At 35.3% G+C, this 16,087-nt stretch overlaps 1 protein-coding gene across 1 annotated transcript in view; it reads right to left on the reverse strand.

Annotated features, from left to right (window-relative positions):
- Window positions 1–16,087, reverse strand: part of LOC113066822 (A-kinase anchor protein 13-like) — an 84,998-nt gene that overhangs the window by 28,051 nt on the left and 40,860 nt on the right. The window contains 8 exon segments of the mRNA XM_026238868.1: window positions 1,469–1,591; window positions 2,111–2,207; window positions 4,427–4,613; window positions 6,711–6,770; window positions 7,137–7,184; window positions 8,083–8,411; window positions 10,143–10,276; window positions 10,908–10,995. Of these exon segments, the coding sequence (XP_026094653.1) occupies window positions 1,469–1,591; window positions 2,111–2,207; window positions 4,427–4,613; window positions 6,711–6,770; window positions 7,137–7,184; window positions 8,083–8,411; window positions 10,143–10,276; window positions 10,908–10,995 (1,066 nt within the window).

Here is a 16,087-nt window from a genome sequence, read left to right on the forward strand (position 1 = left end):
GTGGCTTGACACAAGGAAAGCGACAGCTGAAACACATGTCTTGCATACCTCTGTGTGTAGTGGTTCTTGAAGCACTGACTACAGCTGCAGTCCACTGTTTTTGAATCTTCCCTACATTTTTGAATGGGTTTTGTTTCACAATCCTCTCCAGGGTGGGGTTATCCCTATTGCTTGGACACTTTTTTCTACCACATCTTTTCCTTCCCTTCGCCTCTCTATCAGTGTGCTTGGACACAGAGCTCTGTGAACAGCCAGCCTCTTTTGCAATGACCTTTTGTGTCTTGCCCTCCTTGTGCAAGGTGTCAATGCTCGTCTTTTGGACAACTGTCAAGTCAGCAGTCTTCCCCATGATTGTGTAGCTTACAGAACTAGACTGAGAGACCATTTAAAGGCCTTTGCAGGTGTTTTGAATTAATTAGCTGATTAGAGTGTGGCACCAGTCTTCAATATTGAACCTTTTCACAATATTCAAATGTTCTGAGATACTGAATTTGGTATTTTCCTTAGTTGTCAGTTATAATCATCAAAATGAAAAGAAATAAACATTTGAAATATATCAGTATGTGTGTAATGAATTAATATAATATACAAGTTTAACTTTTTGAATGGAATTAATGTGAAATAAATCAACTTTTTGATGATATTCTAATTATATGACCAGCACCTGTATGTGTGTGTGTGTGTGTATGTTTATATGTATGTATGTATGTATATGTATGTATGAGTGTATATATATATATATATATATATATATATATATATATATATATTATATATTATATATATATATATATATATATATATATATATATATATATATATATATATATATATTTATAAAATGTGTCATTTGGCAGATCAGCTATCCATTTGTCCAATAAACCACAGGAATGACTTGAGCAAAGGTATGTGTAAAATACCATCTTTCTTTCAGAAGAAGAGCTGAGATAATTTCAATCAAAAGCATCACAAACACAATCATCTGCTGTACATAGTGAAGTTATATTGCGTTACTGCAGCTAAAAAAAAAAAAAAAACACTCAGAACTCAAGGGAGCAATGTACATTTAAAATATTTGTGCCATTAAACCAAATGTATTATGATTTATTAAGCTATTATAAACTTATTTATTAAACTAGTCTTAACTTTCTCAGAAAGATTCCATACATAAGTTCATTAAGTTATTACATAGAGAATTTTAAAAACGGTTTCATTATTTTGGTACTTCAGTCATTTAGTATTTGTTTTCTAGAATTTTGTATTAACCCATAAATAAAATAGTATGCAGATCAATCATTCTTAACCTTTTCATAAACCTTATAAAATATAAGTAATAAAAAAAGAAATAAATACAATTATTGAAAAGGTATTTTGGAAATGATTTCAATGAGCCGGTCTTATCAATAAAGGGAGGTAGTAGGGTCGGACAGGGGCCACGCCAGGCATTGTGGGATATTCTTCTACTTACTGACTGCTTCCTCCTCATCACTGGATGAAGAGCCAATAGAAAAGAGAGTTTTAGATTTGGGGAGCATGGGCAAGATGCTGAAGGAGAAGGAGATTCGTCGCTTGGGTCGTGGCCGTCTGATCGCTGGAGGGTTCCATGATCACATGGCAAAAAAGATCAAAGCAGGCATTATAATAAAACTGGGTGCTAATAAACTGACAGAAAACGTCCACTCCCTTAAAGTGACACCACAGTGAAAGGGAACCACAGGAAGTCCACATCTGATGAGTTGAAGAATACCAACAATCCCAGTTGATACAGGATTTTTTCGTATTATAAAGATCCCAGGACGTGAAATCCGGTGTTAGATATGACTGACAGGAAGTGAGTGGTCAGTGTGTGGTTATATACATGACCGAATATTTTCCACTTTCTTATCTTACAACAAGGGCATGTAAGAGACCAGCAGAGGAAAACAAAAATACATCCTCTGAACTCTGCAACCTCTGATCTAAAAGCACTTCTGAAACTTCTCAGATATTGTTAGCATTTTTTTATGTATAGAATACGTTGTTGTCATTACAGGACATGGAGCAGTGGTGCAGAGCTCAGAGTGGCACAATGAGAGACAGGAGTGAAAATAAAAGAGGTGTTTTAACTCACCATCTAGGTCTTTGTGACTGATGGCCAACATGGAGACAGACTTGGTGAGAAAGGTTTGTGAATGTGGGACACTTCTCCGTCCAGAGTGGATGGACCTCTGAAAGCAGCAAACATGATAAACCAGTTTAGGTAATTAAATGCAATGAGATTAAAACTACTAAAGTAATTGAAAAATCTGCAGATGCAACTCTTATATCTGATTCAGCATATTAGAACACACTGAAGTGTTTTTAGACTACTTTCTTTGGCAGAAAGGAAGACGTTCAATAAATATAAATATATATATTATTTATTGACCGCCTTCCTTTCTGCCAAAGAAAGAAGGCTAAAAACACTTCAGTTGCTATATATATATATATATATATATATATATATATATAAAATCAACTGTCATTATAACATGACTTGAACATAGCGTCCATGATGTCACACAGTCATTTATGGTGTTTTTCTGCTCTTTGGATGTAAAAGAGATTGAAATGTATAAAATAATTCATCTTTTTGGTGAATTAAATATTTACTGTGTTGTTATAAAACTATGTTTATTTATTTTTATAGTCATAAAAATAACCACAATTAATACATACCAATAAAAAATGATTGGACAAAGTACTGAAAAAAATAAAATATATTGTTGATTTAAATGGTTTGAATAATATACTTACAAAAGAAACAAAATGTAAAATTATATATTAATATCAATGAAACTATAACATTTAAACAATCTACCAATTTAGTTTAAATGGTTTAAAATAAACCTACTAAAACTATAAATTAAAATAATATATTAATTTTAATGACACTATGTTATATACAAATAATGCAATATTAAAGTAAAAAAAATCGGTAACACTTTAGAATAAGGTTCCATTAGTTAATGTTAGTTAATGTATTAATTAACATGAACAAACAATGAATAATACATTTATTACTATATTTATTCATCTTCGTTAATGTTAGTTAATGAAAATACAGTTATTCATTGTTAGTTCATGGTAATTCACAGTGCATTAACTAATGTTAACAAGCACAACTTTTGATTTAAATAATGCATTAGTAAATGTTGAAATTAACATGAATTAAGACTTATAAATGCTGTAGAAGGATTGTTCTTGCTTAGTTCATGTTAACGAAAGTAGTTAACTAACATTAACTAATGGAACCTTATTGTAAAGTGTTACCAAAAAATCAATATAGTTTAAATGGTTAAAGTTATACTGGTAGGTTTAAAGAGGTCATATGATATTGCTAAAAAGAACATTATTTTGTGTATTTGGTGTAATTAAATGTATTTATGCGGTTTAAGGTTCAAAAAACACATTGTTTTCACCATTCTGAAACGCATCGTTTTTTTTTTTTTTTTTTTTTACAAAGCTCATCGTTCTGAAAAACAATGTGTGCTCTGATTGGCCAGCTATCCCATGCCGTTTGTCCAGGCTTGAAAAGACAAAACAAAAAAACCCATTACAAACGAGCCATTTGTTACATTCACTGGGGACATAATTACGAATTATAATGACTTCTCCTGTGTTTTTCCGAGTTGCATTGCGCTGCGCCACGTAAAACTAAAACCATGTCTACATTTGGGATTGGAGAAACGATAAACAACAAGCTCTACTATACACCAGCGGTTCTCAATTCCAGTCCTCACGCCCCCAAGCTCTGCATATTTTGCTCATCTCTCTTTGTTAAAACACCTGATTCAGATAGCCAGCCTGTTAGAAGTGAGCTCCGTACATGAACCGTGCTCCCATTGACATGATCCCTACACAGTGTTCATTGCCCCCTACTCCCTGGGCAATGGAAATATGTTGAAGTTTATGTCACTTTGGAAAATTCATTCACAGATTTGCGAAGTGCAACGTCTTCACACTGACAAGTGTGACATCACCTCTCGCACACTTCAATGCACTTATATATAATGCATGTTCACTTCGAACTGGAATCAGAGCGGAATATCCTGTGAGGTCTACTTCGCAGGGCACTTACATTCAAATAGAACAAACTTCTGAAGCTATAAGAGAAACGTATAAAATTTGCAGAGCAGGATATCTCTTCGTGTTTGAAACATTAGTCTTTGCAACTTTACAGATCTTCTTTACTCACCAAGAGCTTGTAACACGCCAAAGAGAACGGAAAAGTTTGAATCGCATCATATGACCCCTTCAATAGATTTTGTTACTTTGTTGATATAGATTTCAGCTAATGTGTGGTGACAGATGCATACAGTATAAAGGCTTTTTGCAATGTCTGTGAATGCTGCACAACCAATCAGATTTTAGTGCTGGATCTATCCATTTATAAATAATATTTCACCTGACTGTCCAAACTGCAGAAGTCTCCCAGGTTTGATTCCTGTTCCTCTTCGGTCAGGGACACAAGTGAGTCTCTTTCTTCTCTGTCCAGCTTTGACGGACTGTTTGGTTCTTGGCTGGCCTCCCCTATGCACTGGTTAAGGCTTTTCCTTCCTTCCTTCTCTGCTGCAAGTCCTTCCAGGCTGTAACTGTGAAAAGCATATTTGATTATGCTTGAGTTTTATTGCAGTTCAGAGTTTCACACACAATTGCACACAGAATCGTCAAAGATCATACAAACACACGCAAGATAAAGCTACATGCAAATTCCTTTTGATTCAGATGCACAAAGAATCAAATGACAAGTATACTAGCAAATGCTAACAAAACAGGCTTGACCTCAGTCTGTGAAAGTTGCAGATGACATCTCATAAAACCCATTGAAAATAATAATAATAATAATAATAATAATAATAATAAATAAAAATCCCGTGTCCAGGGATTTATTTATTTATTTATTTATTGCCATGCATTGGTCATAGAGCTCCTTGTAGCGGTGCTTCAGGTGTTGAAATATATTTAGTTCACACGTACTCCGTCTGCAGTGCATATACAGTATGTGTATGCGGTGGAGAAGAAGCAGCAAAAGCACATTATTGTAACGCGAAAGCGCATTAAAATAACATGCGAGGGTTTCCTTTGCTCCGTAACAAAACCAGAATTTATATTCCTTATTCTAATTATATAATAGTAAATCACAATGTATGTTTGTAAATCTTAAGTGCATAAATGCATATTTGAATATATATGGTCTACATTTCAACAAATATATCTTTATTATTAGGCATGTCAATAGGCAGATGTTCTTGCTTTTTATTTTTATTTTTTTTAAACGAAAACGCTGTGCCTATGTATCCTGTACTTGTATCAATGCAGATATTGTACAATGTTAGTTATTATAATTATCACTGTCTATCACATGCTGCTGCAATTGTCTCTATTCACTTCAATCACTATTTGTAAATATATGATGTTGTTGGCAATTTCCTAGCCCTCTCAGCCATGCTAAACTGTAGAAAAGATGGGTTATTAGCATTGTCACTGCCTGTGAGGCACCACAGCCAGCCTTTCTTTAAGTATATTAAAAATACTCTTCTTGGTTTAGATTAGTGATATGCACTTACAATAATTAATATAGTAAAATATTTACACTGATAACTATATACAGTATGCACAGGTATAATAAAAAGTCTACTGGTATGCCTTATAATAAAGATATAGTTATATTGAGATGTAGACAATATTTACATATATCTCCATAATTGCATTTATACAGTTTTTTCTGGATTTATACATATTTTCATGTATTTATATCAATAATTTACATTCATATATTCAGACGTATATAATTATTTATTTACGAATTATAACTATATATTCAGATCCACTTCTATATATTTACAATTTACATTTATATATTCAAATTTATATCTATATATTCAAAATTTACATTTATATATTCAGATATATAACTATATTCAGGCATATAACTATGTATCCAGATTTACTTCTATATATTCAGAATTATAACTATATATTCAGATTTATAACTATATATTCAGGTTTACATTTATATTCACAATTTACATTTATATATTCAGATTTATAACTATATTCAGATTTACTTCTATATATTCAGAATTATAACTACATATATTCAGATTAACTTCTTTTGTTCAGAATTATAACTATATATTCAAATTTACTTCTATATATTCAGACTTAAAAGCATAATTTCAGATGTGTATATATACTATAAAATTATTTCAACTTGCACCTAATTGTCGAGAGCAGTTCAACGTAACAGGAAACACTTGAAAAGGTGACAATGTGCTAATATATATTTTAAAAAATAATAATAAAAATTACCTCTCATCAGGTTTTGAGATCCAGATCAGTATGTTAGTCATAGTTAAAATTAATTATCAACTGTTGTGATACTGTAGTTTAGTCTACATCGCTAGCTAAACAAATTCATTTAAGTGGCCGGTTAGTCTCTTTCTGAAAAACAAAGAAATCTACGGAAATGACTACAAGAGTGCTTGTGGTCTCACATGTTTGTCCGGAGAGAGGAGTAGACTAAACCATAGAGAGGAAGTAGACTACTACACACATTACACTATGAGCACATACACACCAGTGTCTTCACAACACACTTTTTGTGCTCCCATAATGCAATTATTGCTGTATCATACAACAACAAGATGTTTAAAGATTTTAGACACTTCCTCTTCGACTTTCTTTACCTTCTTTCATTTATTTCGTCATTTTCTGAGTGCAGGACAACCGAAGGACACCAGCTCATGCTTCATGAAGTACATAAGACGCAAGATGAATGGATGGACAGATAGAAGAAGGGATGCAGCAAAAGACAAAACAGGAACTTGTTAGCAACAAGGTCTAAAAGAGGCCCTTGACATTTCACCATTATGTATCACACTACACAAGGTTATTAGAGTTAGTTAAAAAATAAAGGTCAAAAACAAAATTAAGATGAAAACAAAAAAATGCTGAGACGAATTCAAAATATATAAAAAAAAACTATAATAGTTTGTCAAAGGGATTTGATGGCATCCGTTTTCAGCTCATGGCTTTAGTTTTTTCTCTCTAATTTTTTACATGGGCATTCAAGAAGGATTTGGTGGGGAAAAAATGAAAATGGATGGTAGTACCTTCTCCTATGGCCCGCAGACCTGTGTCCCACTTCCCCACGTGCCCTACTGGAAAAAGTGATGGGTGAAAATGATGAGGAGAAGATGAATGAACAGAAATAATGAACTTAAATTAATATGAAGAGCTGATGAGATGATTGACAAACCATGATGTTCCTTTTTTGTGTGTCTTTTGAGTATTAGATATCATGAGTGTTTATTAACAGCAGGAAAACTGTCCTGCGTGACCTAAATACAGCTCTTTCTCACAGAACAGCTGCCTGCTGACAAAGCCCACAGAGGAAAGGGCCCTAACACTATTGGGATTTCCCTTCACACACACCATCACATACAGACTGTAAATGAGAAGTTGTATACAAAGCTGAAGTAATGACAAGATGATGAGACAAAAACCAAAATGTAGCAACTGCAAGCATAAACTCAAATCTAAAATGTATACTATGCATGTATATGCTTGCATTATACCGCAGCTGTGTGGTATATATTGATGATAATACTTTGATCCTATTATCAGATGATTCACAGGAAATGACACATTTATGAGAAAAAATTTACGACACATGTAGGCCATACTCTAAATTTATCTACTGCATTTCCCCCCTCCAAATGATTGCACATAGCAGTGAACACACACACGCACACTCCGTGGGCATACACCCGGGCAGTGGAAAACAAACTTTTACCAGATATAGGCTATTTTGGATTCTTTTTATGTAGTATTTATCTTATTTATAACAGTATGATATTTAATTTCACATTTAAATAACTGATTAGCCTATTATCTCAGCATACTGTTAAATGACGTAGCATAACGTTAATCAATTAGCATGTTCTCTTAGCTCCCATTGCTACCAATGAAACTTAAAATGCTTTTTATATAATATATATATATATATATATATATACTTTGTATTTAATTCCTAAAACTTTTATTGGTGTAGATTACCTGCGTTGACTAATCTCCGTCTCCTCCGCTGAATTTTTGCCTGGGCCCCAACTGTGCCTGCGTAAAGGGGACAGGGATCGTACGGAGGTACGTATAACGGCCGACCGCTCCGGGACCTCTGTCAAGTGGTCCTTTTTCTCTTCCTCCTCCATTTCTCCTGAAACAGATGAAGCTCCAGGAGACTTGGGCTTTTCCTGACAGGGGTCTGATGTAGGAGCTTCTGTGCTGGGTTGAGAGATGGCGCTAGGGGTCCTGAGGCTGGAGGTGTCGTCTGTGGAGGACGAGTAGGACATAGACACACCGCTGGTAACTGTGACGCTGTCCTCAGCCTTTGAGGGGGAAAGTAGAGGAGAATCGGATGGTGTTTGCAAAAACAAAATTACAATTTATGCTTTATGCTTATGGAATTTATGCTTGGTGACAACTAGGAGGCCTGGGATTTTTGGAACAACTTCCCAACCTAACAGAGCAAAAACTGCACTTTAAGCCTGGTTAAAGCGAGCACATGTGAAGTCTGTGAAAGAACGTTGATGACGAACCACATTTACATCTCCAGTTACATAAAGGCAGACTCTTTTTTTTTTTTTCTGCCAACCCTACGGAGTCTCAGAGTTCTTTCCATCCTTATAAAGTTTACATAACATAGAAACACACCGCTCGCTTTGACATTCATTTCCATTCACAGCGGCTCATTAGTTTCCTCACATGCTGAGAACGCAGCCGAGTGAGGGGTGTGGTGAGCTAGCGGCTACACTACATAACCATAATAAATGACTTTATGAGCTATGGAGGGGGGAAAAAGACTTCCAGAACACAAGTCAAGCTTAGGTGAAAATACTCTACCTGCTTTCGGAGCTTGGAGAAAATGTAAGCATGCATCCACAAACAATTCCAGTAGGCTAATTTTGGGATAATCTTGTTGCTAGTTTACTACAGATTTATATTTTCCGAAAACAAAATAAATACATAAATAAATGGTGATGACATTATATTAAGAGGTTTTTATAAGAAAATCATTGCATCTTTAATTTGTGTGCAGCCTAATTGGTCAGCTATTTAGCTTTGTATAAAGCTAGCCAATTAGCCTCATCTCACAAAATACAGGTAGCCAATTAGCCTACTCTCTGCATATTGCTAACTGATTAGCCTACACTCTTAGCATGATTCTAGCAGACTAGCCTATTCTCTTAGCATGTAACTAGCCAATTAGCCTGCTTTCTTAGCATACTGCTAGCTGATAAGCCTGATATCTTAACTTAAGATGCATTCCAAATGACGCACTATACACTATGCACTTATACACTATGTACTTAATGTATTGTATGAATTATGAAATAAAGTTAATTTTTCATTCAGAGTCTGATCCTTCCCCTTCGCTATGTAATTAAAGCTGGGACAGATGAGTGCACGAAGTGTCCGACATTCCACATTCATTTTTTTCTGTTATTTAAGTCAAAACATCAACCGAGTTTTTAAAGAGCCCTTTTTCTTTTTGGAATTTTTGGTGCAACTTTAAACACACTACTCCCTATTGATACTACAAAACATCCTAAAATGGGGACTATAAGACTATTCTGCATTTCAAAATAGGGTTTTAATGAAAAATGGCCTGATCTACGCATCACAGAAAAAAAACATTACAGTTCACAAAAAAAAAAAAACGCCATCCTTTGCGACTTGCTAAGGGCAACACGTACGTGTCAAAATCTGTGTTAAACATCTTTAAATCAAAACAAGGAGTTTAAGGGCTGGAGGAATCCACAGGAGACTTTAGAGGAGTTGAGAAATTAGGATGAATCATGTCTGAAAATGAGATCATAATTGATGCCTTGGCCAACTGATCCGCTCACGTCACATGACTTGATGTCAGTGGAAGATGTTGTGAGTAGAGGATCACCACTGAAAATTAGACCCATTACATAACCGCTTTATCTGGCCGAGGCACAAGCAAGGGGTTCTTCACATAGTAAAGAGACATAGAAACAAAGCAAACAGCAAAAAAAAAAAAGAAAGAAACAGATTTGGAGGATATGCGAAACGCAACACAAACCCGGACGCACCTTATTATTAAAAATACTGTCCTGGCTCAAATCCTGGCTAAACAAAGAGTCGTCATCGCTGGCGGACCCTGGCATGGTGCTCGCTGACTCTTTCTGATGTGTGGTCTCGGGTAAAGGGGCTGAAGGTGAGAATTCTGGAAAAAAGAATCAGAAAAACATGAGAAAGTCGAAGAGTGACAGAAAAACAATAAATAGAAAAGAAAACACACCAGATTTCAGTGAACTGAATCAATTTACAGGGAGTCTGAAAGTGACTAATTTCAGTCCATTGTGTTGCATTTCTGCTTGCAATTATTGCAGACAGGATGTTGATGTCATCTACTTAAATAGATGATCTTATTTGACTAGTGGAGTCTTTTGTATTGACAGGAAGACATTCATTTAGTCTTTGGAGGATGTGTATGCCGCTTCCCATGCAACACAATGTGGGCACTATTTAGATTGGACACACACAGACACACAGTCTGAGCAAAGAGGTCATCCTTTCTTTGTAGTGTGCTGGAAAATGTATAAAAGAGGTTTTGTGTTTTGTTCTGGATGTAACAACTAGATCTATGTGACACAGCATTGTGTTGTTGACGTCAAATGCCGTACATCTGTGGTATTTCAATGTAAATTCATGCATCACTTAGAAGAAGCTAGACAAACCAGAAGCCAGCATGAACATCCTCAAAAAACATTTACATTTGGGTTTCCACTTGATATTCAATGCAAAGTCAGGGTTTTGAAGCTAAACCGGTTCAGAAGCACTGATTTAACAGTTACCTGAAATCACTGAAATGGATTTCTTCTCCTGGAGTCCAGCATCTTGACTGGCATCAACTGAATAAAACGTCTCTGTGGCTCTATGGATCTGCAATGACAAAATCAGACTAGTTTAGAGTTTCATTTAAAGTACAAAACAACCATTTCATATACAAATCAGACAATTTTCAATTTGATTCTGCATTTTCGAATCTTATATATCTTTATATCAAATAAAAATGCTTGTTAAATGTTTAAAACCAAGAAGAAAGAAGAAAACAAATAAATATGAAGGTACAGACTGTCAACAAAATATTTTTTTATTCTGCATCATTGATAATAAATTATGCATATATAGCATGTTAGCTATGAACTTATAATACCAAGATAATGATTTCACCATTTTATAACAAAAAAAATTTTCACCCCTGACATTCAAATAAAACCATGAAATTGGGATGTGATGGAAATTACATTAGTCCGTTCAGTATAAAGAATACAAAAAAAGGACAAAAAAAAATCCTAGATCTCTAAAGCCAAGAGATGGAAAAAAAAAAGCATCTATAAATGTTCTCAGGTTCTCTCATCGGCTAAAGACCGCTAGAATCCAACAGGACATATGGATGCATCAGGTGAAAGAAGGTTTCCTCAGCTACCTAAACTAGGGACAAGTCTTAAATGCCTAAAGAATTTTCCTTCGACCACAGAATTTTATTTCTTGATCAAGAAAGGCGTTCATAAACAGAAATATTAGCAGTGGTAAGAGCAACTACCTCCTGAGAGTAACACGTGGTTGGAAACACTCAAAGGCTGTGATTTGGGGCAGGAAGGGTTTCTGGGGGCATGTGTGGGGTGTTCAGAACAGACCTAGAGAGGAATGTGAGTGTGACCCATATATAAACATCACGGCCCACTAACATTCAACACAGAGCAGCTGTGAATGGGCTGTAGAGGGTTAGCTTAAGGCTACTGCAAGGACAAATTGGTCACCATACTTTTCATTTTCATTGAGATATATATCTAATAAATTTTTTTTATTTAAAAAAATGATTAATTTATATATTAAAAATATATTTATTTATATATATATATATATATATATATATATATATATATATATATATATATATATATATATATATATATATATATATATATATATATATATATATACATACATACACACACAGAAGAGCTTCAACTCCAGCTGTAAAGTTGCATAGAAAGATCAAAAGACCATGAAAAAGAAGAACGTCCCTGTGGCGGAAACAGAAGCTTAGAAACCTTCCTGTGCAGCTCATCTGTATGTACCATCATCAGCTCCATTCATGACTGATTATAATCACCCACCGCCCATCATGAGCATGTGACACACGCTGACCTCCCACGGTTAGTGTGCACCAACTGTGTGCATGCATATGTGTCTATGTGGCTGCTGGTCATAGGCCTCCTTTGTTTGGTCATTGGTGGACGGACACTGGTCTAGTGTGGCCAGCAAGAGAGGCGTGGGCTTTTTTTCAACAGATCCATCAACAGCTGTGTCCTTTTAACTCACAGAGAGAGAGAGGGATGAAGAGAATTACAAATAAATACTGAAAAAAGGAATAAAATAGGGGATTAGCTGGTTGAACTGGTTCTCTGAGCTGTGATCTTTATGTCAGAGCAGCAGGTTCGAATCCAGCCTTCAACGTGCCCCAACTCCCGTTCCGCCATTACTCAATATTATTTTTCAGCTTCTACAAAAAGTAGCAAATGCCCAAGAAGCAACAACAACAATAAAAATAAACTGAACAGAAAAAAACAAATACATACATAAATCGGATCTAAAACAAAAAAATAAAAATAAAAACTTATCAGACAACTTAATGGAAAAAAACAGCAACAAAACTAACAAACAAAAAAAAATGTTTACTGAAAAGTACAAACAACCCCCCCCCCAACAAAAAACAAAACAAACAAAAACTAAACACTAAGTGAAAAAAATACAAATAAACAAATCAGAAAGCTCAAAACAAAAAAATTAATTAAAAACCTAAATAGACAACTATTATTTGTATAACAAAAAAAACAGCAAATAAACAAACAAACTAAAACAACAAAAGTGATGGGATCTACAAATGACATCAGCTGGATTCAAACACTGGTCAAGCGCCTAAGTGCCACCACATGCCATCATGGCATCGTGAATAGTGATTCAGGTCTGTAATGTTTCAATTCTGTTCGTGACAACATGTCATTCCCAATTACAGTAGGTTCTGACAAGATCCAAACAGCACCGAGAGACTCACACCAGCTAGAACTTAGACATGCATGTTAGGTTTACTTATGCCAGAACAGACATCAACCTCAATCTGACAAAAAAGTGCAAATAAAATCATATACACAAATCACAGAACACACACTGTCCCCAATGGGAAAGCAAATGAAAAGCTTCAAGTATAGAGCACTCAGTCTCAGCCAATTAAACACTAGTTACTTGTGGATGTGTGTATCTTGATGTATATTACCAAACACTCAAAAATGCATTTATGCAAACAGATTTGCAGAGAGCCAGAAGGCTAGCTGGGATACTGCTCAGATATGTTGTCTTAGTTTCACGGCTTGGTAATAATGGTAATGGATGTAGCAGACACACACAGAAACATTTCCAGCCAGACACCGTTTAAACCAATTACTGAATGAGTCGTGAAAATCACTCCACAAGTGTGGCATATTGAGCCAATGTGCTGTAATGGAAAGGTGTAATGCCTCATACTGAGTGAATGCTCCACTGAGAGCACTTACACGTAAACATGCCACAGCGAAGAAACAGTCAGCCAGAGTCCTGTTCTTTGATCATGACTGGTTTGAAGAATTTTAAGGATAACTTCCAAAGAAATAAACCAAGCATAAAGGTCTGTCAGGCTAGCTATGTTAAAGTAACATACCTGATTGATCGATCAATATGGAATTGTTTATAATGATCAATGCTCATCTCAAAAACAAGGAGGCCGATTTAATGCTAAGAAATGCAGCCTTTGTGAGTATAAAAGACTTCATGTTGTTCTGAAACTTAATTGTCAACCCACATTCAGGAACTGAGACCCAGCTCTTTTTTTGACTGGCACGTGTCTGAAAGTACACACAAAAATAAAGCACAAAGCATACTATTACAGCACATATATTTATGTTTGGTGTGGCCTACTGAAAAATGATAGACGCTAGGGTTGTTGCGATAGATGGCTGCATAAGCTGCAACACAGGTTATGTCACTTGCACACCGCGGCACTGGACCAAACGTCTTTTTTATTTTTTATAGTAATAAAAATCATTTAGTTCAGTTAAAGAACAGACACAACATTTAAATCTGAATGCGGCAGCTCAATGCAGCAGGCCAAAAGTCACATGACGAGACCTGACAAGAAGAGTGAGGTGAGAGAGTCAAGACAATCGCAGAAGAGTTTCAAAATGTCATGCAAAAGCGCCTGTTTAAAAAATATTTTGGATTTTGAAAAGCCTGTTGACTTTTGCTATTTACCTAAGGTGATATTGAAAGTTTTTTAAACATTCTTTTTTAATTTATTTGGTTCCAGTGTTTGCTTATTTTTATTTAAACAGTATTTTTTATTTATTTATTTTTTTACATCAAGTATTCCGTGTCTCCCAGCTCTCGTATTTGTTTTGCTAATAACATACGTTTATTTAGTTATTTGGTTTCACAGTGAGGGGGAACTCAAACAAACTGAAAATAAACAACTGCTTGACGCTAATTTAAAAGTGAAAGTAAAAATGTAAAAGCTTTTACAAGCTACTCCAGACACAGTGATACCAGTGTTGACATGTCGATTAATGGGCGGGAAAATTTATTTACGATTTACAACCCTTAAAGACGCTCTTGTGTTATCACAACTCAAGGATTCCCAGGATTCTCCACTGGGATTCTGCATGTAACAAGTGTTCTGCCTGCTCCTAAAATGATCTAAATCATTATTAGCCCCATCACAATATGACTCACTCAAAGACTTCCTGTAAAACACAACTCGCAGCAAACAAACTTTCAGAGTGTGTTTACATGCATTGGGAACCTCGGGATGCAGCCGGACACAAAGGGGCTTTTTGAACAGATTGGGACATAGAGCCTATTGCAGAGGATGATTTATGGCACAACAATGCAAATGATGTGACGTCAGGTTTCTACATGCATGACTAGAAATGAAATATGAGAATGAGAAGACATGCAGAATTAAAGAACACACTCTTTAAAACCATGTGTGTTTTTGGTAAGGTAAGGAATTATGTCAAAGGAGTGTTGTGCGCGAGTGCATGATGTAAGCTGTAAAAAGCTGCCATGTATTTCCCCAGGCGTGTGGCTTAATTGTCTTAATGCCACCGGTGGCGAGTAAATGGGGTCATAATGTGTTTTTACACACAGAACACAACACTCCAGTGACTGCCAAATCCAACACCTCAAAGAATAAGAGAACAACTGAAAAATGCACTTAGTAAAACATGATCTTGATGCCCTCCACATGACCTCTCCGGACATACAAACCCCTTTCTGATGGTACTAACTTAATTTGAGAACCATTTTTACATGAATTTTTACATGTAAAGTAAAGACAGTAAAGACAAAATATTTCCATTTTAAATAATTTTAAACTATTTCAATAAGCACTGATCAAATGTTCTATGCATCAAAAAATCCTTTAATAAAAAAAAAAAAGAAATAAATGTTTCTTGATCAGCAAAGCAACATATCAGAGTGACATAAGACTGAGACAATGACTGCTGAGAATACAGCTTTTTAAATTTGAACATCATTAGAAAATATTACTGTTTGTACTGTATTTATGATTAAATAAATGCTTGCTTCTTTCAAAACACAAATCTTGCCAACCCCAAACTTTTGAATGGTAGTGTATCTAAGGAAAGAAAGATGAAATTTGTGGCAAAGTATCTTTTGAGTGCCCTGGCTCTGAGAGATGCAGCTGAAATCCATACACATCCATGGTCTAATCATGGAAAAGGAGACTGTTGAGATGGGCTGTATTTAGAGATGGCAGAACTTCTGAATGGCTTATGAAACAGAGCTGTAATCCACCGAGTGTGGAGTGAGACTGTCCACAGACTGTTGTCTGAGCTGGTCATTCTGGACACATTCCACAGATATGACGAGCTGTGGAGACAGGAAATCCTATGTCATGGCACTGGGCACCAGAGGA

Source organism: Carassius auratus, chromosome 50, assembly GCF_003368295.1.
Source record: "Carassius auratus strain Wakin chromosome 50, ASM336829v1, whole genome shotgun sequence".
Taxonomy (NCBI): Eukaryota; Metazoa; Chordata; class Actinopteri; order Cypriniformes; family Cyprinidae; genus Carassius; species Carassius auratus.